The sequence below is a fragment of the Ciconia boyciana genome, chromosome 20 (assembly GCF_034638445.1).
Source record: "Ciconia boyciana chromosome 20, ASM3463844v1, whole genome shotgun sequence".
Taxonomy (NCBI): domain Eukaryota; kingdom Metazoa; phylum Chordata; class Aves; order Ciconiiformes; family Ciconiidae; genus Ciconia; species Ciconia boyciana.
Genome location: NC_132953.1, coordinates 5,162,468 through 5,186,911, shown reverse-complemented (window position 1 = coordinate 5,186,911; position 24,444 = coordinate 5,162,468). Strand labels below are relative to the sequence as shown.

Genomic DNA, 24,444 nt, shown 5'->3' with positions numbered 1-24,444 from the left:
CTTTATTTGGAGTGCTGGGCGCTAATCACTTTGAAGATCATAAATCTCACATCATTTAAGCCTCTCCTCCAGTCTTTGTAGATGGCCTACATTTCAGGTCTGTTTCCCTCCCATGTTGTGCTCCAGGCGGGAAGAGAAGGGTGGAGTGACCTGGTTAGACCCCTTACTTGCCTACCAATTCCCTGCTGTGGCTGCTCTCACCCTGAAAATGGGGAGGAGGGAAACTCTTGTGGAGTTTGAGGTTTTCTCGCAGTTTGTGGGTCAGCCCTGCACTTTATGAGAAAGCTGCCTTCTGATCCCTCAACCTATTTGGCAAACATTTCTTCCCCCCTCCCCTCTTCAAACTCTCCTCCCACCTGGATGCAACAGTAATTTGTATGTGAATGAGAGGGAAAAGGGTGTGTATGGAAAAAGAAGCATCTTCTGCCTTGCCTATCTGGTTTGGCTTTTTATTTAGTGAGTCTAGTGCTGGTTGTTTCCTGTTTATATCAAGGGAAATGCAAAGAGACGGTAATAAACTTTCACCTTCAGTGCTGGCAACCTGGATAGGGACATCTGCTTCTTGATGGTTTGGGATCGTGTCCAGAGCGTGTCAGGGACAGAACTGAGTAACTCTGCAAACGTGGCTTCAGAGTCTTGCCACAAAAGGGCATCGAGTGGGACCAGGAAAAGATCTGACTGAAAGTGTTGAAATCGGATCTTTTCCTCGCTGTAATGTGGTGATCCTTACCAGGTGATGCTGCTGTGGTCTTACCAGGTCTTGTTTGGTTTATTTCCCTGTTGGTATACGCAGCGTTCAGCCTTTAAGGAAATACTGCGTTGTTTGTTTTTGTAGATGGCTCTGAAGAGAGCTGTTCTAGAGAGCCAGGTAATTCACCCTGCATCTGGAGTTAATCCCTGAGATAATATCACCTTCTGGAATACAGACACGGAGCTAGGGCTGATGGTTTTGGGAGACGACAGGGCTTGTGTGCATCGTGTGAGTGTTGTAGCCCAGTACGTAGTGCTGTGCGTTGATCTGCAGCTGGAGGAGGAAAATACACAGCTGCTGAATCACTGATTTCTTTTCCATCAGAAAAGTGATGTGTAGGACTGCGTCATCTGTTGGTCCTTACAGCAATGCAGTCTCTGAGTGCCAGGGAGGAACGAAGGCTCAGATCTCCTGTCCTTCCAGAGGAGGGAATGAGAGGTCCTCTCCAGGCCCCTTCATGCTCTCAAGCTGAGCTGCACTCCAGTGCTGGGAGAGAATATGTCTCTCTTGAAATGAAGCTGAAAGGTTATGTGTAACCAGTGCAGAAAGGCTTAGCAGGATCTGCATGTGCTCTGTATCCAAATATGTCATGCAGTTTCATTCCAGCAACAGGCTAACCCTTGCAGACAGGCTGTCATTTGTTTAATGATAATGACAGGTTTGATATTTGTATCAATGTAAAGGTGATCCTGCTGTGAGACTTGACAATATTTAAGACAAACAAGCAGGCACTAGTGTGCTAGAGCAGCCCAGGGCTCAGAACAGCTTGAATTTTCCTGTTGGTTCTTTCCTCCCATTACTTTACTTTCTTTGGTTTACACCAATCAGGGTATGTAATAAGGATATTTATGTCTTTCCAACAGGCTTCCTAGAAATAGGATCTTGGGATGGATTTACCTGGGAAAAGGAGGTAGCTTGGAGATGTATTGCTGGGGCAGGAGAGATCTTCAGAACACAAAGGGAAGCATCCAGAACAAAATAAGGAAATAAGATATGCAATTGAAGTGGCCTCGTATTTCCTATGCACATTAGCTCAACACTTACATCTGCACGTCAGGTCGTACACATTGCCATTTTTACTGTTGCACGTGACTGTAAGGGACACGTTTCAAAATCCCTCTCTTCCAGTGGTCAGTCAGCATTAAATAATGGAGCTGCTTAAGATTCCCAGTCAGTAGGACCTGAGTAGACTTCTCTTGGCCAATTGAGCGTGTCTGCTAGTATATCACAAAAGAGCGGGGAGGGACTGGGTCTGTTGAAAAATTCCTCCCTTCCAAAACCAAGTGAAGGATCCTGTGTGTTACTGCCCTCCCCTCTGTAAGAGGTGCCAAAGGGGTTCCCCTCCCTCAGGACCTCCTTATCTAACTCATCTCCCTGCCCTGTTCATCTCTGACAGAGTCATTGTCCAAGGGAACTTTAATTTTTGAGGTTTATGTGGGGTTTTCAACAGTGGTTTTGAGGTAATAGAGTTGTCTCAGGTCTTCACAGCTGATGTCCTGTAGACACATGATATGAGAAATTAAATTGGGCAAACTGCATTTGAGATCTAAAATCACTGGTGGCTCTTTTTCAGTGCCATTAATAACACTCTGACCTTGTTTGGTACTTTCCACCTACGTGTCTGAAGGTATTTTGCTAATTAATTTAGCATCCTGGTGCCTCCAGAAGGTAGGGAGTTGTTTAACCCTGTCTTAAAGATGAGGCAGACACAGACCGACTACCTGGCTTTTCCCAAAGATGCTGAGCAGCATGATTGCAGTTGAAATCAGTGGATGCTTTATAGGACAGTTGCCTGTGGACATTGAGGCGTATTGTAATCCAAGGACCTGCTGCCTGGCAGAGCTGGGATACGGACTCCGATTCTCTGATTCATAGTCTTGTGCTCAACCACAGACAAGTTCTTCCTCCCCTCCATCCTTTTGAAGGTGGAAAGAAGGGCCTAACTTGCTAGGTAGTTTGTTATTAATATCTGGGATGCAAAACTCCCTGCAGATTTAATTTTGCTCAATCAGGGCTTCCCTCCCCCCAGGGATCTCTCTCATAGCTTTTCATTCCACTTTGTGTTCCCACCTCCCCCTAATCTCATGTGTTCCCTATATGTCATTTCTGTTCCTGCTTGGCTTTTCCCTGTGGGTAGTTCAGGTTTCAGTCTGCCCTCCAGATTTCCATCCCAGTCCTGTTTTGCCCTCCTCTCAAGGGGAGGTTCACATCCTGCTTCCTTCTCCCCTCTGGGGATCAATTCAGATTTCACTCTCTCTTCTTCTCCGCATTGCCCCAGGGTATCAGCCTAAGTCTTGCATCTGCTTTTCATCTCTTGAGCCTTCACTAACTGGAAATCAGCCCGGCTGTCCATATCTGCCTTGACTGACACTGGATCTAAGCTGAACACTACCTTGGCCTTTCCCTTTTGAAGTTTCCTTGCTCTGTCCTAGGGATAGACTGATTGCATAAATTTGTGTGTGTGCTGTTTCTTCATTGAAATGCAGCCCTTTGGGAAAGCATCAGAGAAAGCCCTGGCTTGAGGGAAAGTCCTCTGTTTCTATATATGGCACTGTTTTGCTTAGGACAGATATGTAGAGGAACCCCTTCTTCAAGCTAGTTTTGTTCTGGCACCTTGCAGAAGCCCTCAGATGAGATTGCTGGGAATGAACTCCAAAACAGGCCTGTGAGTCTCTGGGGAAGCTTATGCGGGAGAGGGGGATGGAAGTAGGAGGAAGGATTTGGCCTTTTTAAATTTTTTCTCAAGTGGTGGACTGAAACCACTGAATTAATTTTGTTAGCCAATAACGGTTGACAACAACCCAGCACCGCTTCAGAGTTGGCTGGATTGTATCTGTTCCTTAAGATCCAGCTGCAGTCCGTTCACAAACTCCTGCTTTCCTGCTCCAGGCTTCTAAAGAGCAACCTATATTTACAAAATATTTCCTACGCTTGGTGCACTGGCAATATATCTTGTACAGCTGTTTCAAAGCTGTCTTAGAGACAAGGGGGAGACAGATAGGTCTTCTCTTTGTGCAAATTCCCTGCTCCAACTGGGCTCCTATCATCCTTTGGGAAATATTTTCTAGGCTTGCAGGGGACAAGCCCTAGTTTCACGGACCTGTCTAAAGGGACATAACAATTGTTTCCACAATAGAAACTGAGCTCAAGGCATGGTTGTCACTGTCAAACCACTATTTAGGTTGCCCGGCACCTTTTTAAGCGGTGAGTTGCACGAACTACTGTGCATGGATATGACTCTTCTGCCTACTAGAGAATGGCTCATTGCTAATAAGGAGAGGACTCCAAATTCTTGAAGGCCTTTCATCTGGTGAGCACCAAGAATTCAATCAAAAGCCTGCACCACCCAGCAAGGGTGGGGCCCTACACCCATTTTGCAGAAGGGCAAGTCATAGCATAAAAAGGTGAAGGCGATGGGGTTTCAAGTAAGGCCTCTAATTTTGGAAGCCTGACATCAGAGTGCACTTTCTCTCTTCCCAGAGGTGCTGATCTGCTAGCGCTCCATGTGAAATCAGTGGGCTGAACTGGGGCTGCTCAGCCCCTTAGGAGTCAGACGTTGGGTTTATGCTAGCAAGAAACCCTCTTGCCCTGCTTCCCCGACACACAGAAATTGCCCAGAGCCACCAAGTTGGGAGCAGAGAACTGGCTCTGAGCTCCCTCTTCCCCTCAATCACTAGACTTCATTCCCTCCACCCAAAATGAAAAACTATGTGATACTCTCCAGCAAAGTTGATCTTTCTCACTCTCCCTTTCTTTCTTAATTATATTACTTGTGTATATTTAACGCAATCCCTCTAGCTGCTCTTCTTGTGTCCCAGTTCCCTGGGGCGCGGCAGCGGGTGCCAAAACTACCATGAACCAATCAGAGAAACCTGTGGAGCTGGGATGGAGCCAGCCCCAGTCACGGGAGCTGTCTGATTCCAAGTTAATTCCTTTCAAACGCAGGATGTGGTAGAAAGTGCTTTGCTACTGAGGGCTACCTGCGCCACGACTCGCTAGATGGACACTGCTCTGCCCTCCTCGTGGATGACTGATCCGGGGACATCGGTACTGTACAGCAGGGAGGCAGGGCCAGGTATTTAGATGGTTTGTGACCGGTTGGCAGCCAGAGGGCACAGAGAATATAGAACGATCACAGTCTGCTCCCCCTTGACAAGAGGTCCATGGAAAGGGGAAATTTTTCATGCAGGGAATTTGAAGAACAGCTAAGGGTCTGGTTCTGGCCGCAGAGAAGCCCAATAAGGCAGCTTTGCTGCTGACTTCAACAGGAACGTGATTAGGCTCCAGGGAACCTGTGTGAGCATGCAAGAGGGCATGGGAGAAGCCATGAAGCCTGGTGTGTGTGAAATCGGATTGATAAGGAAAGGGGCAGGGATGCAGCCCAGGGTGGGATCAGAGAAGATAAGCACAAAGGTGTAGGCAGAGGTGGAGTTCTGGAGAGCTTTGGAAGTTGGGCAAGTGAAATTGAGAGAGATGCAGGGAGCAATGCTGCAATGTATGAGAAGGCTGGGGCAGAAGAGCAGGACCTCTGGGCTGAGGATGGCTAAGGAGGAATGGGCAGGGAGAATCCTCGAATGGAGACAGGAGAGAAATCACAGCCTTAATGGTGGTAGAATTGTTTTCCATGCTTTGTTTGGAGGGTCTCACCGTTCTGACCAAGAAAATGACATCTTCCCCTCCCCTTTTTTTAAATACCTCCAATATGGCATGTCCACAGGCCTTGGCAGAGAAGGTACCGCATGCCTGAGTACCAACAGTAAGAGCGAAGATGTTGTAAATTGTTGTATCTTTTTGCCAGTTCTGTGCTCCCTGAACACAGATCACCATACAAAAGCACTAGCTAGCTTCTGTGCTCCTGAGGCTCTTGCAGAGGCCACAGTCTCTAATGTGGAGAGCGGCCCTTCGTCAGGACGTGCCTACCTGAGCAGGCGCCGATAGGAACGTGGCCATTCAGGGCAGGTGCTCTTCCCACCTCTGGTTTTGATTCTCCACTCCCTTGCCCAGTGCCTGCTTTTGAAGCCTGCTGTGCTACACGTGATCATTTTGAGGTTTATTGTTCAGCACAGAGGAGAGGGGTGACTTCTTTCTTTTTCCTGTTCTCTGTTTAAAAGCAAAAATGCTAGGGAAATGCTGCATCAGAAAGCCCGTGAATGTAAAGCTGAGTGTAGTTCTGTTTGTTTTCTTTTGTGAAGCGTGTAGCTCGGTTGTTCTTAAAGTTTTGGTTTCCCACCCCCACTTTTACTACAGCTAAGGCACAACTATTAACATCCTGAGCTGAAGCTCAGAGGATAAAACATATCAGATCAGGCCTCAGTTAATAAACTCAAAGGCCTCATATAGCTGTGATGCAGGTGTGTTGAGGTTAGGGATTACATTTTAATTTTTCAGTGTGCTGTCATTGCTGAGTTTTAGGATATAGTCTGTTAGGCGTTCAGCACGGGATTAACTCCCCTTTTGTCATGCTGACAGCTTCTGAAAAATCTCACCCTTCAGTGTGAAAGGATATCAAATGTTATAAGGTGAATATCGTTGCATTGACGTAAGGGTTTTCTGCTGTCTTTCTGGGTGTCTGTTAAGCCTTGCCGTATGTGCAGGATAGTACATGTGGAAATAGTAATTGCAAGCCCATTATTATTATTGCTATAATTTATTATTAGTGTGTTTTTTATTTTATGGTGCCCACGTGTGCAGGTAATTCACAGAGAAGTACACTTATGCCATTGGAAGGTGGGAAGGATTAGTTAACTGCAATAGCCTTGGATCCAGTTTTGATACCTGTTTCTACCATAAAACTTCCTCCCTTGACTCCAGGCAAATCACTCTGGGGCAGCTTCAGACAGCCCTGTTGTATTGAATAGCGCTTTGGGAGTGATTCAGCCCTGGAAGAACTGTGCTGTTCGTTTTCACTGAGGGGCAATGGGTTCAGACCCACTGAAGTCTGTGTGCACCTGATCCTCTTCTATCCAGTGAAATAGCCTTACCACTCTGCAATGGGGGTAGGGAGGGATATGAGTAAGTCAAACTCTTAAACAGTTGTGAATTGCTGACTATGAGATAAGCCAGATACGAAGGCAGATGAATATCTGTTTCAAAGAGGCTACCGTCTAAATAGAAACTACACAACAAATATGATTGTCTTCTATCTTACAATAACGACTGCAGTTCCTGCCTAATAACTGGTACTGGAGAAGGCTGACATGGCTTTAACGGCCTTGCTTTTGCAGGGTAGAGGGATCTCTTGTCTAGATTTGGGGAAAGCATCCAAGGCGGCTCTGGGTGCTGTATCAGTCGGTGGGTCCCACCTTTGCGAAGAGGATGATGGAGCGGTGCTTACGTTACATCAGAAGTGCTCATCAAAGGAGGTGTCTTGGGGCTGCATTCAGGCTCCTGCTTTGGCGTCTAACAGATGAGGAAGACCAATTCAGGTTACCAGTGAACAGTCACCCTAAGCTGGGCTTATACGAGGAGGGCTGCAGCCAGAGTCCTGCCCAACCAATGGGATCCGACCGTCAGTCCATTGAATCAAACGTGGGTCGGTCGGTCTATCTGTCGGAAGGGTATGGCCTTCCACAAGGTGAAATCAGAGCTGCTAAGGTGAATCTTTCGAACTTCCTCATGTAAGGCTGGCTTTTTACAGCTTTGCAATATGTCTGCAGGATGTTTTCATGAGCCGAATGTTTGCCAAAAGTTCGTAGATCAGTTACAAAACAGATGTACTTTTTTTTTTTTTTTCCTCCCCTTCTTCCTACTGGTAAGGAAGAGTTTGTGCAGTAATTGCAGGCAGGTTGGGAGATGTTTTCTTCATAATTCTTCTTCTTATGAAATGTTTATGAAACACCTTCCACAAATCGGTTACGCAAGCAAGCTGAAGAGCTTTGATCATTTTCCATCGCCCTCAATATGTTTCTTAGTTTGTTTTGCTTTTTGTTTTGGTTTTTAGGCCAGAGATAGGTAAGAAAATCCATCCTTGGCCAGGCCCAGCAGATGCGCTGGCCAACTAAGGAAAGGACTCTCCTTCCATCCAGTCACCCTTCCTGTGTTTTTCACTCTGATTGCTTGGGGGCAGCTGACCCTATTTTAAGGCTGTGAAAACATCCACTTGAGATTTGCAAGTGCGATTCCTTCCCTAGCCCGGAGAAGCCCCAGGTAGCTCTGCGGACCGGTGCCGCCACCTGCCGTCACCTCCTCGGGAGGAGCTCGGAGCTGCTCCCGGCCCTGCCCGGAGACTCCCCCGGAGCCCCGGGGGAAGAAGGGCCCTGTGGCTTCGCAGCTGGCAACCCGGGCTCCGCACCTCTCCCTAGCTGCCGGCGAGCAGGATGTGCCTGCAGTGCATTACTGGGTGCCGCTGTTTTACGAGTGCGTTTTTCCGTAGATTTCCCCAAATCAAATTCAATGGGAAGAAACTGAGGTTTGCTCTCAATGGCTTCTTGTTCCCCGGCCCCCGACTGGCCAGATCGTCCCGTAAAACCGAGGTCCTGAGGAACCCTAGTGGGATCTGGTCCTGGTTTTAACTAAATCACTGTTGCTCACTTGCAATGTTTTGGCAGGGTTCTCATCAAATACCTCCGTGAGGTGATTCTGTGATAATTTCAACCTTTTTCGGTTCCTTAAAGAAAACTTTTCTCGTATTTGTAGAAAACGCCTGCAAATATGAGTCAGATGCACTGGGAAAGGAGAAGGCAACTCCTCCCCTTGTTTTATTAATTTGAAATTTACATTATTTTAAGGGAGTCTCATGATATTGAGTGGCCTCGCCCACAATGTGTGTGGTTTTTTGGGGTTTGGGGTTTTGGGGTTTTTTAATGTACAGTTGGCAATACTGCCGGTTTAGCCAGGGAAAAAATGAAGGTGCAGGATTTGCATAAACCATCCCAAAAGTTTTGGATATACTCCGAACTCTCACTAATGAACAATTAGCCAGCTGCAGGCCTGTTGGGGAGAGGAAGAGGAGGGAGAGGTAAATTTGAGCCTAAACCCAATGAAAATAGGTGCAGGGGAGAAGGATTTGTCAAGAACACCCAGGTTCCCGCCCACTGCGCAGGAGGGAGCCAGAGAATTCCAGGGACGGGGGAAGGAGCAGTGGGAGATGTTGTTGTTTTTAAATCGGGAACCGGTCCTTTGCCAAACCCACCTCCCGTTCTCATATTGTGCGATGCCGGGATGCAGCTACACACCCCTTTCACCCTGGAATGCTTCCAAATCATTCTGCTTGGCAGCTGTAAAAATTGATTTCAGTTTGGAAATGGCTTGTGCTTCTTCAACACTCCGCTCCTATTGGGATCATAACTTAGGCGGGATCAAGTGCCTTGTTCTCTAAGACGTGGATAACTTTTCTTTTTGGGACTGTTCAGACTTGAATGACTGCGTTGTGTGAGGCAGACACACATGAATTGCAAGCAGGGGTAATTTATTTATTTTTTTATTTATTTTTACTTTTTGGCTCAGATTACTTTTTTTTTTAATGCACTCTCAGAAAGAAAAACGTGCCTAAAAGCATTTGTCTGCAGTGGCTGGATGGCTCAGGGGTAACGGTGTATTCTCCTGAGCCTTTTGTCTAACATTTAGTAACTTAGACACTATCCGCATTGATAGTGATCAAGAAGATCTTTCCATCCGATTTCTTTCGCCAGGCTCAGAGGGATGATCATGCCAACCTGAAAGGTAGGAAAGAACTGGAAATCATAGCATGTATAACTGTTGTTGCAAGGAGCTAGCATTATTGCAAAACTAGTTTCGGCAGTGTCCAGAGCTATAGTTGCAATGAAAGGAGATGTTGTAATTCTCCTCCCTCTGCGTAGCACCTTCCAAAATGCAGAGGTTAACGTTGCAGGGCCAGCTCCCTGCACGGCAGCTGCGAGCCTCTTGTGATCACATTTTCTCTTTTGCTCTTGCTCCTGTGGAGATTTGTGTATTTGTTTCCTTTAGTCAAATTGAAATAAAACCTCCCTCAACCAAAAATATTCGCTTGGGCCCTTGTTTTTAAAAGCTGAATTTCTTGTCCCCCTCTGCTGGTAGGAGGTTGTATGACCTAAAGTCCACATCAGCACTGCAAAACCCCGGCAAATGTGACCCTGCTTGTCTTCTGGGGGGTGTTGGGCTCGCTTGTAATTTCGTGGGAGATGGTGAGGTTCAGCCCTAGTAGTAAAAGTGAATCTGCAATGCTGAGCCCGTGGACAGGGTTTTCAAGACCTGTCCTTTCTGGTGTCCTCCTGATTTTTCCAGTTTGTGGAAACTGGAGCCTCTTCTTGCACTGCAAAGTCTTAGGTGAGAAATGGGACTGATGATGTCAGCCTTGTGCCAGGCATTCTCATGCTTAGGAAAAACTTGAGCCTAAGTTCAGAAATTGTTTGCTTGGATCTCTTCTTAGAGAAAACATGTTATAAGAGCTCTGCATGACTTTTCTGTCTCCTCTGCACGGCATCTGCGTGTAGACGCTCCTCAGACAGCTTTCAGGAATTAACCGAAAAACTTCTAAAACCTCCCCAACCAGGTTCCCCTCTCTCCTGTCCCAGTCAGCCTTACCAAAGGATTTCAGCTAGTACAAAGTGATGTAACAGATTTTTGTTTGCTTTTTTTTAATATAGTAGCAATGTTAGAAATTAACATGGAGACTATGGAATAAACCAGACGCAAGCATTCAGTTCTGGTCCATGGGTAAATTCTTCTCTTAAGAATGTGGACTCAGAAATAATGATTTTTTTTTTTTGTAGACAGGAATCTTTCCTAACATTAAAGTTGGTCAAAATGACCACTGGACAAAGGGCTGACACCTGTGAAGTTTTCCAGCTCTTTTTCCATAGCTTGTTCTAGCTAAGGAAGCAGATTTTTCCTTGGCTGACCAGTAGAATTGTTGCTTTCTGGTAGAAGCTGAGCAAATACATTTGGTGCCTGCAGTGCTGCATTTTCAAGTCTGGAAGATTACACTGCTTTTTGAGGTCTTTTGCTTCATGACCTTTCCTTTCCTATGCCCTTGTACCATTCTCTGCTACCTGCAGAACAAAATGAGAGGCTGTCTATAGCCAACCCAGTCATCGGGTTGAGTCGTGACTTATAAAAGGAGAATTGCTTCGTGTCTTCCTAATAACTTCACAAAATGCCTCAGTGTTTTGTCTGAGGAAAGCACTCGCAAGCTTTAAACCCTGCTAAGTCACTGGAACTTGGTTACTTCCTAAACTGTTTTAATTAATTTGTTTTAATTGAGCAAACTGCAAGCCTTCCCTTGGCTCGGCAGAGCAGGAAAACTATGTCCATGTTATAAACTGGAGAGCAGAACTGGGGAAAGACCATGCCTTTCTGCAAAGCCAGGGATGGAAGCAGTGAGTCCTGACCTCTAACTTTTCTCTGAAAGGAGCCCCTTCCCAATCCCTTCCGGCCTCTCGGACTCCTAGCTGCCCCAGACCACCTGCATCCCCTTGTCTCTGCTTCCTAATGCTACAATTACTTTGCTCTTTTTCAGATTAAAACCGAAGACCTCAGCGACTCCTTGCAATCTACAATCCCCCCTAGGTCAGGTCACCTTGTGCAGGGATCATCAATGATGCCTGGGAGCCAAATCGCAGGGGTAAGGGACTTTGCTGCTTCAGGGATCCAGAAGTCTGAAATGGGACTGGTTAGTGAACCTCCAGAGAAGAGGCTGGTTTTGAGGCACTTGCCAAATTACGTATGCTGTTTGACAGTGGCAAAAGGAGACTTGAGGGTATGATGGACACGAAATTGGAAACGTGAATTTGGATTGGCTGAAGTCAGCTTCCTCCTCAGCCTCTTTCTTTGCTGCAGAAAGTTTTACATGGGTTCAAAGGCAGACTGGACACGTACTTGGAAGAGATTTCCTTTGAGGGTTTACTAAGTAGGCAAACCACACCATGCTCAAGAAATCCCTTGACTTGAAAATAATTGGAGGCTGAGACAACACCAAGGGGAAGTGTTAGATATGCTTGCCCTGGTCTTCCTCTGTCATGAATGTCTGGTTAATGCCGTTGTTGGAGATAGGATTCTAGGCTAGATTAACTCTTGATCTTAAGTATAGCCATCCTTGAATACGTTGCCTCAAATTGATTTACACCAGAGAAGAAATTAATTCCTTGAGGGAATTTTTTTTTTCCGGTAAAAAATTGGAGTGTAGCACTTAACTCTTGTTAAATTCTAGTGGGAGTTAGATGCCAGAAAGCCACACAGCTGCTCAGTAATCTCTTCCCTCATTCTTTTGCAGGGTATTCCGATTCCTTACACAATTCGGGGACTGTTCAATTTCCCCAAAGCTTCAAAACAGTTCTTGAGAAGCTCAAAGAGCTCATCTTATTGAGTAATGAGTTCCTTCAAAAATGTCCCCCTAGAGCGAGTTGGTCTTATTGGGGCTTTTTTTTTTTTTTTTTTTGTGTGTCTATCCCAAGCAAATACAAACTCTTATCCCCTAATCTGAACAAAGGACCTGGAGCTGGGACCCCAGTAATGTTAAAGAGTGCTGGGATGTAATCCTCATCTCTCAGTACCTATTGCCTGCTCTGCTCAGTGCACGATGGGGAATTCCTGGCAGCTGTGTGGCAAAGAACAGGAAACATTTTTGGCTCTGGTCGCTGGGTCCATTGCAATATGTTTGCTGTTGGTGCAGAGAATCAGGAGCTGTTGGGCATTGCTTCATTCCCAACTCAGCACGTGGCTGGCTGGGAAATCAGCCTTCTGTGGAAAGTAGGCTCTCGGTGTTCGTGAGATGGGACAGTCAGCTGTGCTTTCCTGTGTAATTTTAGAGAGTTTACTTTCTGAACTTGTATTATCTGGAAGAAACTGAAATCCAAGAGGTTTCACTGTTCCTTCTAACAACCAGCTTTTGATTGCCAGTGCCTCAAAAATGTCATTTTTCAAGAACTGACTTTTTCAGGTAAAAGTAGACACTTGTCCATGTGGATGTCTGTGTGTGCACGGAATTCTTCTTAAACAGCTGAAACCTTCAGATCCTGGAGTACCTCTGGATCTGTAGCTCTCCAGTGCATGAATTACACAAATCCACTGTGTTGGCAGTTCAATGAAAAGTGTGAATGGGGTCAAGGACAGCATGAAAGAGCAGGGAAGCTTTATAGGAGAGGTGATGCTGTGTGAAGAGCAGACATCTCTGAGTTTTGTTGTTCCCTTTGCTTTTTCCCGTAGGATATGAGCTCTCTTCACACCCTGCAGCAGCTTGTGTTGCTTCCTGGTCATATGCAGTCAGTTCCCCAGTTTCTTCTGTCTCAGTCTCAGGCCGGGCAACAAGGTAAGAGCAATAAAACCTGACAGGGGCACTGTTATAAGCAGATTCCTACCTAGGAAAAACCTCCTTCCTCATGACTATTGCTTTTAATCTGGTCTCTTACGTTTTGCCAGCGTGATGGTGTCTGTTCCCCTGCTACGTTACCGGATGCATTTTCCTCTGCTCTCCCCCCGAGCTGGCTCCCACACCTGGGATGATCCCAGTAGTTGCTCCGGGAAGGGTCGGGTTCGGGAGGTGCTCCTGGCATCCGTGGCTTGCGTGCGCCAAGAGTGCCACCTTGGGGCCGGTCTTTGCAGGCGTGGTAGGGATCCCACCTCGCAAACTCAGGACAGCATCAGGTTGGCTTTCAGCGAACAGCGAGGAGCCTGCTCCTCGGGGAGCAGCTGCAGCCTGCCTGGGCTCCCAGCCTTGCTGGGTTAGCAGTCTTCATTTCTTCCAGAAAAGTGATGAGAGGTTGAGCTGATCTCTCGAAGTACCTTAGAGGAAGAGTAAATGCAGGGAAGGAGCTGAGCTGCTCTGGTGGAAGGATGATGCTGGCACTAGAACAAACAGGTCTAACCTAGCCAGGAGCAACCCGGGGATGAGAGCTGAGAGGTTTGGAGTTGCCAGTGGTTGTTCCCAAATCTCGCCCCAAGCCATGGGGCAGGAGAGGACAGGAGGTCTAACTACTTCTGAAACAGAGTGTAATCAGCTTTGTGAAAGGGATGAAAGGACTGAGGACTGAACCCAGTGCTTGAGAAAGTCTCCGTGTTTCTATTTTTACCGCCGATATTTTTTATGGCATTTCTCCAACAATGGGGATACAGGCATGCCATTGATGAAGTTTTATGCTGCTTGTGGATAGACAGACATAGGCTTTGATCCATAACCTGACAGATGCAAAGGGACTTGGGTCCTTTGCTCACATTCTTGATTTATTCTGGCACAGAGGTCCCTCTGTATGAATGAAAATTCAGAATTAAAACCTTAAAATCTCTGCAGCTTGTATGCAATGGTACATATGCTCCTAAAGAAAACTATTATATTGTAGGCAAGTGGGAAACCTACTTCTCATTGACGGTCTATAAGCTCTTCTCCCTGCCAAATGATGCTGAGTGATGTTTAAAGAAACTACTTTATGTATATTTAACAATAATCTAGAATTTAGTTTGTTTGAAATGGCAGGGTCATGATAATCTATTGCTTACCGTCTGCTTTTATTAATGTATAATAAGAAACACATTATACTGGAAAAGAGGACTTGCTTCCTTTCATAGAGTTGGAGTTTCTTCTGTTAAGTGAATTCCTTTGGCAGCTATAACCCCTCCAACAGATGGCCACTTGTTTGGCCGTGACCCCTTTTGGTTCCCGACTTGATAGGGACTGGATATTCTGGCCAGTAGCCGGCTTTTTGTGCAAGAGCACTTCCATTTGAATAGATGATTGCCACGTTTTAATGATCCTTTGCCTTGTGCTTGCACAGCCACTGGGGAGTGAAAGTGAAGGCACAGACTGGTTTTGTGGAATTATTTGTTTGGTACAGATACAGGTGCAGCATTCTTCATACTGAAGAGATGCATGAAATATTCCTGAAGTTGTCCCTCGGGCTGTCATGGGAACACCCTCAACGTTCCCCGAGTTCTGACTGATGGGTACATCAGTTCATGGATTTCGTGGCCAAAGGAACTTGGCTGTGGGCTTAGCCTTTCCAAGAGGACACGCATTTTGGTTTGGTTTTAGTGTTTTAAAGCTGTTTTTAAGCCAGATGAGTTCCCAGGTCTGATTCATTATGCCCTGATGTGATTCATTGTGCAGCCCTTCAAACACCTAATGCTGGCACACTTGAATAAGGGGGTGAGAGCTCTGTGCTTGGAAACAAGCAGCCAGGTAGATGCTGGGAATACTGTCAGCCAAAATATTGCTGCTGAAGTCTTCATCTTACGAAAACACAGCCTCTGTCTCATCAGCTGTCAAACCAGTGATTCCTGAATCCAGTCCATAATTTTCATTTCAGCTAGAGCTTAGCTTTTGCAAAGGTGTTCAATCATGATTTTAAAGACTCCAAATGACAGAGCATCCGCCATATCCCTAGGCAAGCCATTCCGGTGATTAATTACCTTCACTGTTAAAAATGTGCACCTCATTACCAGCCTGCATTTGAAATTCAAAGTTGTTCCAGCATTAGAGAAGGCTTATTGAAACACCAATCTAAATAAATAAATGGGATCCTGCACATTCAGATCTAAATTAAAAAAGGAAGACAGAAAGAGAGGGGGGGGGGGGGGAGTGATTGATTCTGGAGGTGATCTTTTTTCCTTTTTTTTCTTAGTAGAAGTCCATACATTTCTGTAGTTTTCCCTATATTTGTCAGTTACAATCAATAGAATATATTGACTGTTTTAAGAAAGGTTATAAATCCTCACTAAATTCTATAGGCTTCACCCACAACAGACTTGAAGAACCTAACTAAATTCCTAGGGAACTACATTGCCTGGGTCGCTACTTAATCCTTTAGGACATTCCCTGTCAGAGATATAGGCTTGTACTTGGCAGTTTGTCAACTAAACAATTACGCAGTGTCCATAAATACTAGTTTTTGTTAGTTTTATAGATTTCCCTTCTTTTTTCCTTTCATCATTTTGTGTCAGTTTATATATTCCAAAAGAAATTCAATTTATTTGAAATACAGTAGGGTAGAAAAGAAAGGGTCAGATGGCTTCAAAATGACACTTCAAAATGAAATGTACAGTGGAAAGCAGAGTGGGTAGGCTCATGAGATTAACTGTAGGATCAGGATTTTTTTAACAAGATCAAGTGGCTGAAAGTTGGAGTCAGCAAAGCTTCTATTGGAAATAAGATGCACATTTTTTTAACAGCTACAATGATTAAGCACTGGGAGAGATCACCACTAAGGATGTATTAAATTCTCTGCTGCTTGGCATCTAGAAACAAAGTGAGATGTCTATGTAAAACATCTATGCCCTAGTTCAGCCTTAGGTTAATGAGCTACACGCAGGGATCAGTAGGTGAGATATTTTACCTATATCATTATTGTAATAATCCCTTTCAGGCTAAAAAGCCATGAAAAGCACCTTTCCTTTCTCATAACCCAACTCAGAGCCATCCACATTTGTAATGACTGAAATTCTTATATTTTGAACAAGAGCTAGCTGACGTTTTCCATTCAGAGCTTCATGAGTCTTTCCTGTGGAGACTGATGTTCAGCTGCCTAGGTGCTGATGAAGGAGCTGGTCTGATCAGATGTGTCTCTCTTTCTCTCCTCAGCTTTGCAGCCAAACATCCTCTCCTTCCCTCAGCAACAGGGCAGCCTTCTCCTCTCCCAGCCAGGACCCAGCCTGGCATCACAGGTAACTTGCCTCAATGTTCAGTCAAACATACAGTCCCATCCTGAGAAGCACCCATCTACAAAAATTGCTGCTTCATTAAGGGCAAATGGCAGAGAAAATGGTGTGCTTTCTATTATTGTGATTCTATGCATCTTTTTTGTTGTTTTTAACAGGCTGTGGGCCGTTCTGGACTCCCTGGCTCATCAGTTGAACCCCACCTGGACGTACCCCAGCATTTGCAAGTGGCAAAGCACTTAACTCCATCAGGAGCATCTGAGGAACCCAGTGACCTGGAGGAGCTGGAAAAGTTTGCTAAGACTTTCAAACAAAGGCGAATCAAACTGGGGTTCACGCAGGTGAGCAGCCTCATCAATGGGAAGGTTGGTGTCACTTGTGATGTGGACATGCTGGGCTGGGGGAGTTTGTGGCAGAGGAGTGGATGGAGGAAGGGCTGGATTAGACACGGTTTGGCTTTCTTTGGAGCACCCCCTCCCAAACACATGAAGAGACAAACCCTTCCTGGTACTTCATTACCATCACCTCATTATCTGCACATTCATCAATACACAAAGGCTCAGGGGTGTGGGGCAGACTCCAGTGGGAAGAGAAGTCCCTTTCTCTGGAAGGCAGGTCATGGAAACTAGGCTGCACCTATTCTGGAAGCAGCCTGGGAGGTGGTCTGACAGCAGGAAGCTGTGAGGGTTTTTTCTGAACTCAGGTTGTGATTTGGATCTTCTCTGGCAGGGTGATGTTGGACTTGCCATGGGAAAACTCTATGGCAATGATTTCAGCCAGACCACCATTTCCCGCTTCGAGGCTCTCAACCTGAGCTTTAAGAATATGTGCAAGCTCAAACCCCTGCTGGAAAAGTGGCTGAGTGACGCAGGTAGGTGACATTGTGTGCAGAAATGCCACCGGTCTTGGCCAGCACATGAGAGGATCCATCCAGGAGCCTCCAATAAACGCCAGGAAAATCAGAGCTGAAGCTAAGACCTCTCAGATCTGTGGCTGGGCTGGTAACAGACTGCTTTCCTTTGTGGATCACAAAGGGGGTTGCATAGCAGCCTAGATATCAAACCACATCTGTCCTTTCACTCTGGCAATATGGGATTCATATTCCAATTTGGTGTCTGGGGCAGTCCCTTCCTGTATCGCCTCTTGCTCTGTTGCATGGCCTGGGGCAAATCGCTGGGCTTGTCCATTCAGTCCCTCCTTGTGTAAACTGGAAAGAGTAGGAAGGGACTCCTTCTTAAGTGCTCAGAGATTGGCCCATGAGCCGTAATTAGAAAAGGAAGGTATGACTGCAAGGGGAATCCCCAGTAGCAGTATTATTGGGCTGGTGTCCTCTGCTGGCTGCAAGCCACTGTAGGAGTGGCATTAGTCTCATGTGCTTCACCCAGCCTTTCAGGAGTTGCATGTTTGACCAATTTATGTCAGGAGGTGTCTCAGCTACATGAGGCTTGATCCCAGTGACGTAAGTCAACATCTTTAACTGTGTGAAATTAAATAATTGGAAAATACGTGGTCCCCATCAGAGCAGGCTGGAAAATCAAGCTGGGAAAAGGAAAAATAGTGTGGTGATTAAAATTTTAGCACTCATATTTCTTTCCTGATTTGGACAAGATCATTGATGGATTTGGGACTGTTGGAGCAATTTTAATCATCACCAGAGGAAGGATCCACAATGTAGGAACATCTTACTTATTTTAGGAGGTGCCATAGCTCCCAGAAAGGATCTAGTAATGAAAATAACTCATTATCATCTTGAATATCTCTCTTCCCCTCTGTCTTTCCCCAGAATCTGCTCCTTTGGATTCTTCCATGAGCACTCCCAATTCCTACCCCTCAGTGAATGAGATGTTTGGACGGAAAAGAAAGAAGCGAACCAGCATTGAGACCAACATTCGCTCCACGCTGGAGAAAAGATTTCAAGATGTGAGGGGAAAAGCTTTCAATGTGTCATGAACTCTCTCCGAGTTTGGCATTTGCTAGGTCATAGTAGCACTGAATCCTCAAAAAGAGAGCTCTCTTTTGTTTGTTTTGATAGCAGGTTAGAAAATGCTTGAAGGGGGTAACAGGAAAAGTGTCAAAACCAAAGAAATCGGACACAATTATTTCCTTGGTAAATGTTGTTTTAAAGGAATTACAATTTCATCACCACACCTCCCCATTATCTTCCACTGATCAGTGCCCTGGCCAGAGCTGATCTCCTGCACCCACCTCTTCTCTTTGCGAGTTGCAGGCGTGTGTCACGGTAACTGTGTGGCCACAGTGCAGCATGGAAACCGATGCCCTGTTAAGCAGGTCTTGTGAGACCACAGAACTAGTTGCTCCAGATATTGCTGCTGAATCATTGCAGAAGTGGAGCCTTTTACTTTTTAAGCATCAAGATTTTCAAGAAAAAATCACTACAGAGAGCAAACAGAGCTTTAAATCAGGAGGACTAACTTGTAAATTGAAAATTTTTCATCAAAACTGGTTTTGACCAGCCCTCATTTTTTCTTGGTTTCTCCCTCATATCTGATCATATAAAAATTTCCTCCTACAGCTGTTAATGAGAACAAAAGACAATCATTGACAGGCCATTTTGGGCACCTCGTTTTTAGCTAGTATGAGGCATTCTTTGTAATGGGAAAACTGTCTCAGCATCTCTGTGCTAGGTATTTTTGACCCTCAAGCTCCAACTTGGATCAAAACCAATAAAGCTAAATGCTGTCAAATGCACCAGAAAATAAGTGACTCAGAAGAAAGGATAGGTACTATTATTTTCCTTTATAAATGAGGGATGGAGGAAGAAAGAGAAGAAATGGCTCTTCTGAGATGGTGCAGGTAGGCGTACAAACAGCACTCAGTGCTTGTGTGTCCTGTGTAGTGATAAGAAGACCGCCAGTCATTAGCTTCCCCCCAAGCAATGATTTAGGGTGCTGTTAAGATCAAAGAGCGTGGTGCTTTATGCAGTAACAAGGCCAGGTACTGTGACTCATCCCCCACTGATTCTATGAGACTTGATGTTGAATCAGGCACTTTCTGGTTCACAGAACATAATCTCTCACCCAAATATTTACCCTTTGTCTTAGAAGCAAATTTTCTCCCCTCCCCAGTTTACAGCTAACCCCACCCTTGTCCTCTGCCTTTCCAGCAGCAGAAGCCTACATTAATGCTGTAAGTTACAGCTCTCTGGGGCTTTCTTTAACCTCCTGCCCTTTCTCAGCAGAACCCCAAGCCCAGTTCAGAGGAGATATCCTTGATAGCAGAGCAGCTCTCCATGGAAAAGGAGGTGGTTCGGGTCTGGTTCTGCAACCGGCGCCAGAAGGAAAAACGGATCAGCTGCCCGATGCCATCCCCCATCAAATCACCTATCTACAATTCCAGACTGGTGAGAGGCTTTGGATTAAGGAGTTCTACATGCCCTCACAGACAAGAAGGGAAAGGGGTGGGGGGATGCAACAGGCTTTGCTGGAAAAGGAAACAGGACAGGACATTTCCTTGTACACACAAGTCTCTGAGTTGCTTGCAAGCTCACTCCACAGTCCAGTGGGGAACCTGCACGCTCTGCAGGAGTATGCAGAGAGGCAGCTGGGCTAGCCACGGATTGGGCATATACTCAACATCCTAACTCGAATGGAATCTCATGCCCACGCTTACAGAACAATTATTTTTATTCTATTAATGAAATCAATAGAAAGAAAATACAAGTTTCCTAGAAGGTACAGGTCAGTTTAGCTGTAGGATAATTTATCCAAATAGGGGTGCTATCCCAAAACTTTTCACCCTGAGATTGGTAAATCAAAGCTTTCCAAAGTTAATGGAAGAGGAAATCAGCATTCCATGGAATGAGAATTGCAGCCACTCATGTCAATTTTGTTGTTAACTCTGAAACCTAATGGTATGCATTTACATATCAAGTTTGTTGTTTTACATCTGTGCAGAAATGCAGACTACACTCAGCAGTGCTAGCTGTCCTTCTCTCATGTTGTATCTTCACATTTTGTCAAGTCTATTTTCAAGAAACTGTTGTGAGAGTTGACGAAAGCGTGTCCTACGTCAGTGGCTACTGTGAAAAATAAGCTACTATTGCATTTCTGCTAGTTAATAGTTGCTTAGTTGCTTCCACATGTAAAAGTGGTAGGAACCTCCCTACGGTGTTATTAGTGCTGGAGCACACGTGAGTGGGAGGGAAAGTACATATTCGCAAGCAATATTTTATCTTGAAATCTTCTGGGTTTTGGAATTATCCATCAGAAGGCAGGAAAACATCACAAGAAGTTTGGACACTTGTTGCGCAACACATTTGGTCTACAGTCACAAACACAAAATGCTGCTTGCAAGCCACGAATTCTTAAAGCAGTAGCTTTGGTGAATAGTTTTCCTGTGAAGGCATTGTACAAAGTATGCCTTTGCTCATCAGTCATTCAGAACAACGCGTTGCCTGTAGTTAAAGTATCACAGTTGAACAGCAAATGCCCCAGGCTCGCTTTGATTGCAGCCACCAAATTACTAATTGTCACCTGAGAATTCTCACCCATCAAGAACTCCCTAAAGGAAAAGGGATTATTTGTGCCCAAGACCAGGGTGAGCTGGGAAGTTTCAGACTAGGAACATCCAGTCTGAAACATCCAAAGGGCAGTATCTCCTACCAACTGGATCTTGGGACTTCCAGAAAGTTTGGCTTGTGTTTCATAATTTCAGGCTTTTTTATAGCTGATCCATAGATTCAGACCTGTGTAGAGAGTGTCAGGCACATGTAATACTCATTCTGGTTCCTTTCCATGGTCCTGGATATGGGAATGGTGCTTCTACCCTAGACTATGAATAGAAATATCTGCGGGAGACTTAGATGTAGATAAGTCTGCCTGGGAGCCAGCACACTCTGAAGGGAATATGAAAGGAGTGGCATTCTGTGATCTATACCTTCATAGTGCCAGCTGCTTACTGTTTGCTTCTGTTTCTCTCTAGGTCTCTACCTCAGGGTCCTTGGGGCCCCTCTCCGTCAATCCGGTGCATAGCACCATGCCTGGGACTGGTAAGCCTTGAGAAACCTGCCTCACTCACCATTCCTTCCCTCCTTCCTCTGCTCTTGCTCTCTGACTACTTGGTTTCCAGGTTACATTTGCAGGCCACTCTTAATAAGACCCTTGGGTTTGGCCAGGGAAAGTATTCCCACATAACTAGCGTACAAGGGATAAGAACAGCAGAGTCTTTCTCTTGGCTGGAACAAAGACATGGAAAGCTTCCTGGGCATGATAACATTCCCAGGATAATCCTAGGCAAGTTTTACTGGGGTGTTTAGGTTTGGGAGCCAGGCACACCTAGAAGCCAAACAAGAGGAGTGCTTGGGGGTATGTTACTGCGTTTCTCCAGCAGAACATTGTCAGATCTCCTTTGAGAAGTCCGATTCACAGTAACAGAAACCAAGCGCTACAGAGAGAGCAGTCCTGGAGACCCCCACCTCCTCTGTGGCTGGGGCACAGATTCTGCCTTGCTGCTGCAGGGCAGACAGTGAATCAAGATGAACAACAGGATGGGTATGAGATATGGAGGAAATGTTTGGGCTTGGGCTGTCTTTGGCAGGAAAAGGAGATCCCAGCCTTATTCTGCTTTCTCTGCTACACAGTAACATCATCGTGTTCCCCAGGGAACTCCAGCAGGCCCTCGTCCCCTGGCAGTGCACTCCATGCCAGCAGCCCCGGCACAGCCCAGAGCAACTCCAAAGCTGCAATGAACTCTTCCGGTTTCAACTCTTCAGGGTAAGGCAGCAGGGGCCCACAGCTTGCTCCTTGGCAAGGGCATCGGAGGGCTTGGGAAAAAAGCAGTGGGACCTTAGAGAAGAACGTGCAAGCCCTTAGAGGCTCCAGCAATGTGGAGCTATGTGGTGGTACATTCTGACGTGAAGCTTCACATCTAACCTGAAGCTTCTTGGGATATGTCTATTTTTCTGCTTGAATACAAATAGTAAATCAAGTTTTGCCTGAAAAACTGTGCTGGTTAAAAAAAAGGGGGGGGGGGGGGACAACAACCAAAAACCTGAATAGAAACACTGGCCATAAGGACTCTCCTAAACTAACTCTTTGTGCGGAGGAAGCAGAGGAAGGCTTATTTTGCTGTTTCTGCTCGGATAACCCCCTCCACAGCCTGTTTTCTCTCCTGCAGTGCCACCCAGAGAGCTCTGCTGCAGAGTAACTATTCCACAGTGGCAGATGAAACAAGAACAAAGATTTTCCTCTGCCCTGCCTTTAGATGCTACAAAAGCATTAAGCCACACGTATGGGCTCAGAGCCCTCCTGGTTATTTCACTGAACATGCCTCTGCCACAGTCTGTGCTGCTCAGCCCTCTCTGCACTTGTAGTTTCTGCTACATCGCGTCAAGGATGCTGTGCTAGTAGTAAGGCAACAGAGAGCAGAGGGCGTTACCCATAGCTGCTGGGCTTTCTGAGTCATGGATCATCCTGTGCCGTGAATCAGACCTCCTCTTACATGGAGGAGGTCCAACAGCCAGGTAGTATGTGAAATCACGAGCACAATGGAAGATGTTGCTTAGACAGACGGGGGTTTTGCTATGAGCTTCCTATAGGAGCAAAGGATTATTTGCTGGCTGGCAAGTCCAAGTAAGGTTGTGAATGGAATAATAATGATTTTTATTTTAAGGGGAAACTGTTAACAACATGGCAATTGTAGCTCTTATTCCCTGTGTTGCAAACAGATCTTGGTACCGATGGAATCAACCTACCTACCTCCACTGAGATGACTCCTCCATCATGTGTAAAAGGAGCTCTGACTTCTAGCTATGGACCAACTTCTCTAGGAACAATGCTTGGGGCAACATCTGGCGTTCCAGTGCCTTCAAAGTGCTGCCAAATGAAAGTCTTGTTTAAGGGAACCCATAGCAGCAGAACTCTCCAGGGACTCAAACTGCAGCTGACCTTTCCCAAGGATTCTCAACGCCAACAGTGACGTTATAATACTCTTCCAGGCATTCACTTCAAGAATGAGCCCTTGCTTAGCACTATTAGCATGAAACACTGCCCTCTGCTTGCAAATCTCTGCATTCACACTGGATTGCCTGGCAATCTCTAATCTGGAAGGATTTCTATGTCAGGACCCTCTTTTCCCCTCACTCATTTCAGAGCTTCCCATAAGAAGGGTCTATCATGCTGTTACTATCACGCACACATACCATAAACCCCCAAACTGAGCCGAGGTTACCCAGTTCATTTCACCAGAGACCTGTGTCTAGATGTGAGCCTTGGTTTTCAATAGACTTCCAAGGTCAATGGCACTGTGCTTTATCCACTACCAAACTTGCTTTGCTTTGAGCCATTCTGTGCTTTTTTCTTTTTTCTTTCTTTTTTTTTTTTTTAATTAAGTATTTTAGAGCCTTCTTATTTTTTCCTTTTAAAAAAATTGTTGTCTTTTGCAAAATTTGTGTCCAGGTCTTGTTATTGTTCACAGCTGGCCTCACTGCCCACTGGAGGACGTCACTGTTCGAAAACCTTGGGTGAACTTCTGACTCCATTGAACACAAAAGCAGTTTGCGTTGATTTGATGGGACAAGGATTAGTCTTGACCTTCCCTTCTTTCTTTTATTCATCCTTTGGGTTTTATCTGATACCAAACGAAAACAACCTCTCTGGAGTAGAGGTTTGCACGTGTTCTGGTCTTTCCTGAATTGTAAGTAATGTAGCTTGCCTGTTCTCTGCAGCATGCTCTTCTGTTCCTGGGAGGACAAGTTGTATTGCTCAGGTGTGAATCTTAAGGTTTGTGTGTGCAAGTGTTTCGTAATTTCATGAGATGCCAAAGTGTAGGGAACTTCAACTTTCACAGCATATCACCAGGGAAATTGTTATTACTTTGCAACTCTCCACTTGAAAAGAGGTAGATATTTAATTTTGTTAAAGTAGAATTGAGTAATACAAATTCCTGGTTAAGTTGTCTATGGGTACAAGTAATTAATTCAGTGGAACTAGAGCAAATAAGTATCTGGTTCACAGATTGTAAATAGATATTTTTGAGTAGTAGTCTTTTTTTTTTCTGATGGCTTTTTTTTTAGGTAAATGTGAGCTTTTTTTTTAAGTAAAAATTATCCTTTCTCACTTCTGGGGGAAAAAAATACTTGATCCGTTGTTTCT

The 24,444-nt window shown here is 45.4% G+C and overlaps 1 protein-coding gene across 1 annotated transcript in view; it reads left to right on the top strand.

The window, feature by feature from the left end:
* POU2F3 (POU class 2 homeobox 3) overlaps positions 1-23,071 on the top strand; it is a 42,200-nt gene extending 19,129 nt beyond the window's left edge. Inside the window, exons 5-14 of the mRNA XM_072884627.1 lie at positions 11,208-11,312; positions 12,893-12,995; positions 16,257-16,339; positions 16,492-16,674; positions 17,063-17,204; positions 18,117-18,253; positions 19,533-19,694; positions 21,275-21,341; positions 21,933-22,065; positions 23,019-23,071. Coding sequence (XP_072740728.1) covers positions 11,208-11,312; positions 12,893-12,995; positions 16,257-16,339; positions 16,492-16,674; positions 17,063-17,204; positions 18,117-18,253; positions 19,533-19,694; positions 21,275-21,341; positions 21,933-22,065; positions 23,019-23,058 — 1,155 coding nt within the window. The 3' untranslated portion in view covers positions 23,059-23,071. The remainder of the gene's footprint in view (positions 1-11,207; positions 11,313-12,892; positions 12,996-16,256; positions 16,340-16,491; positions 16,675-17,062; positions 17,205-18,116; positions 18,254-19,532; positions 19,695-21,274; positions 21,342-21,932; positions 22,066-23,018) is intronic.
* Positions 23,072-24,444: the final 1,373 nt, after the last annotated feature.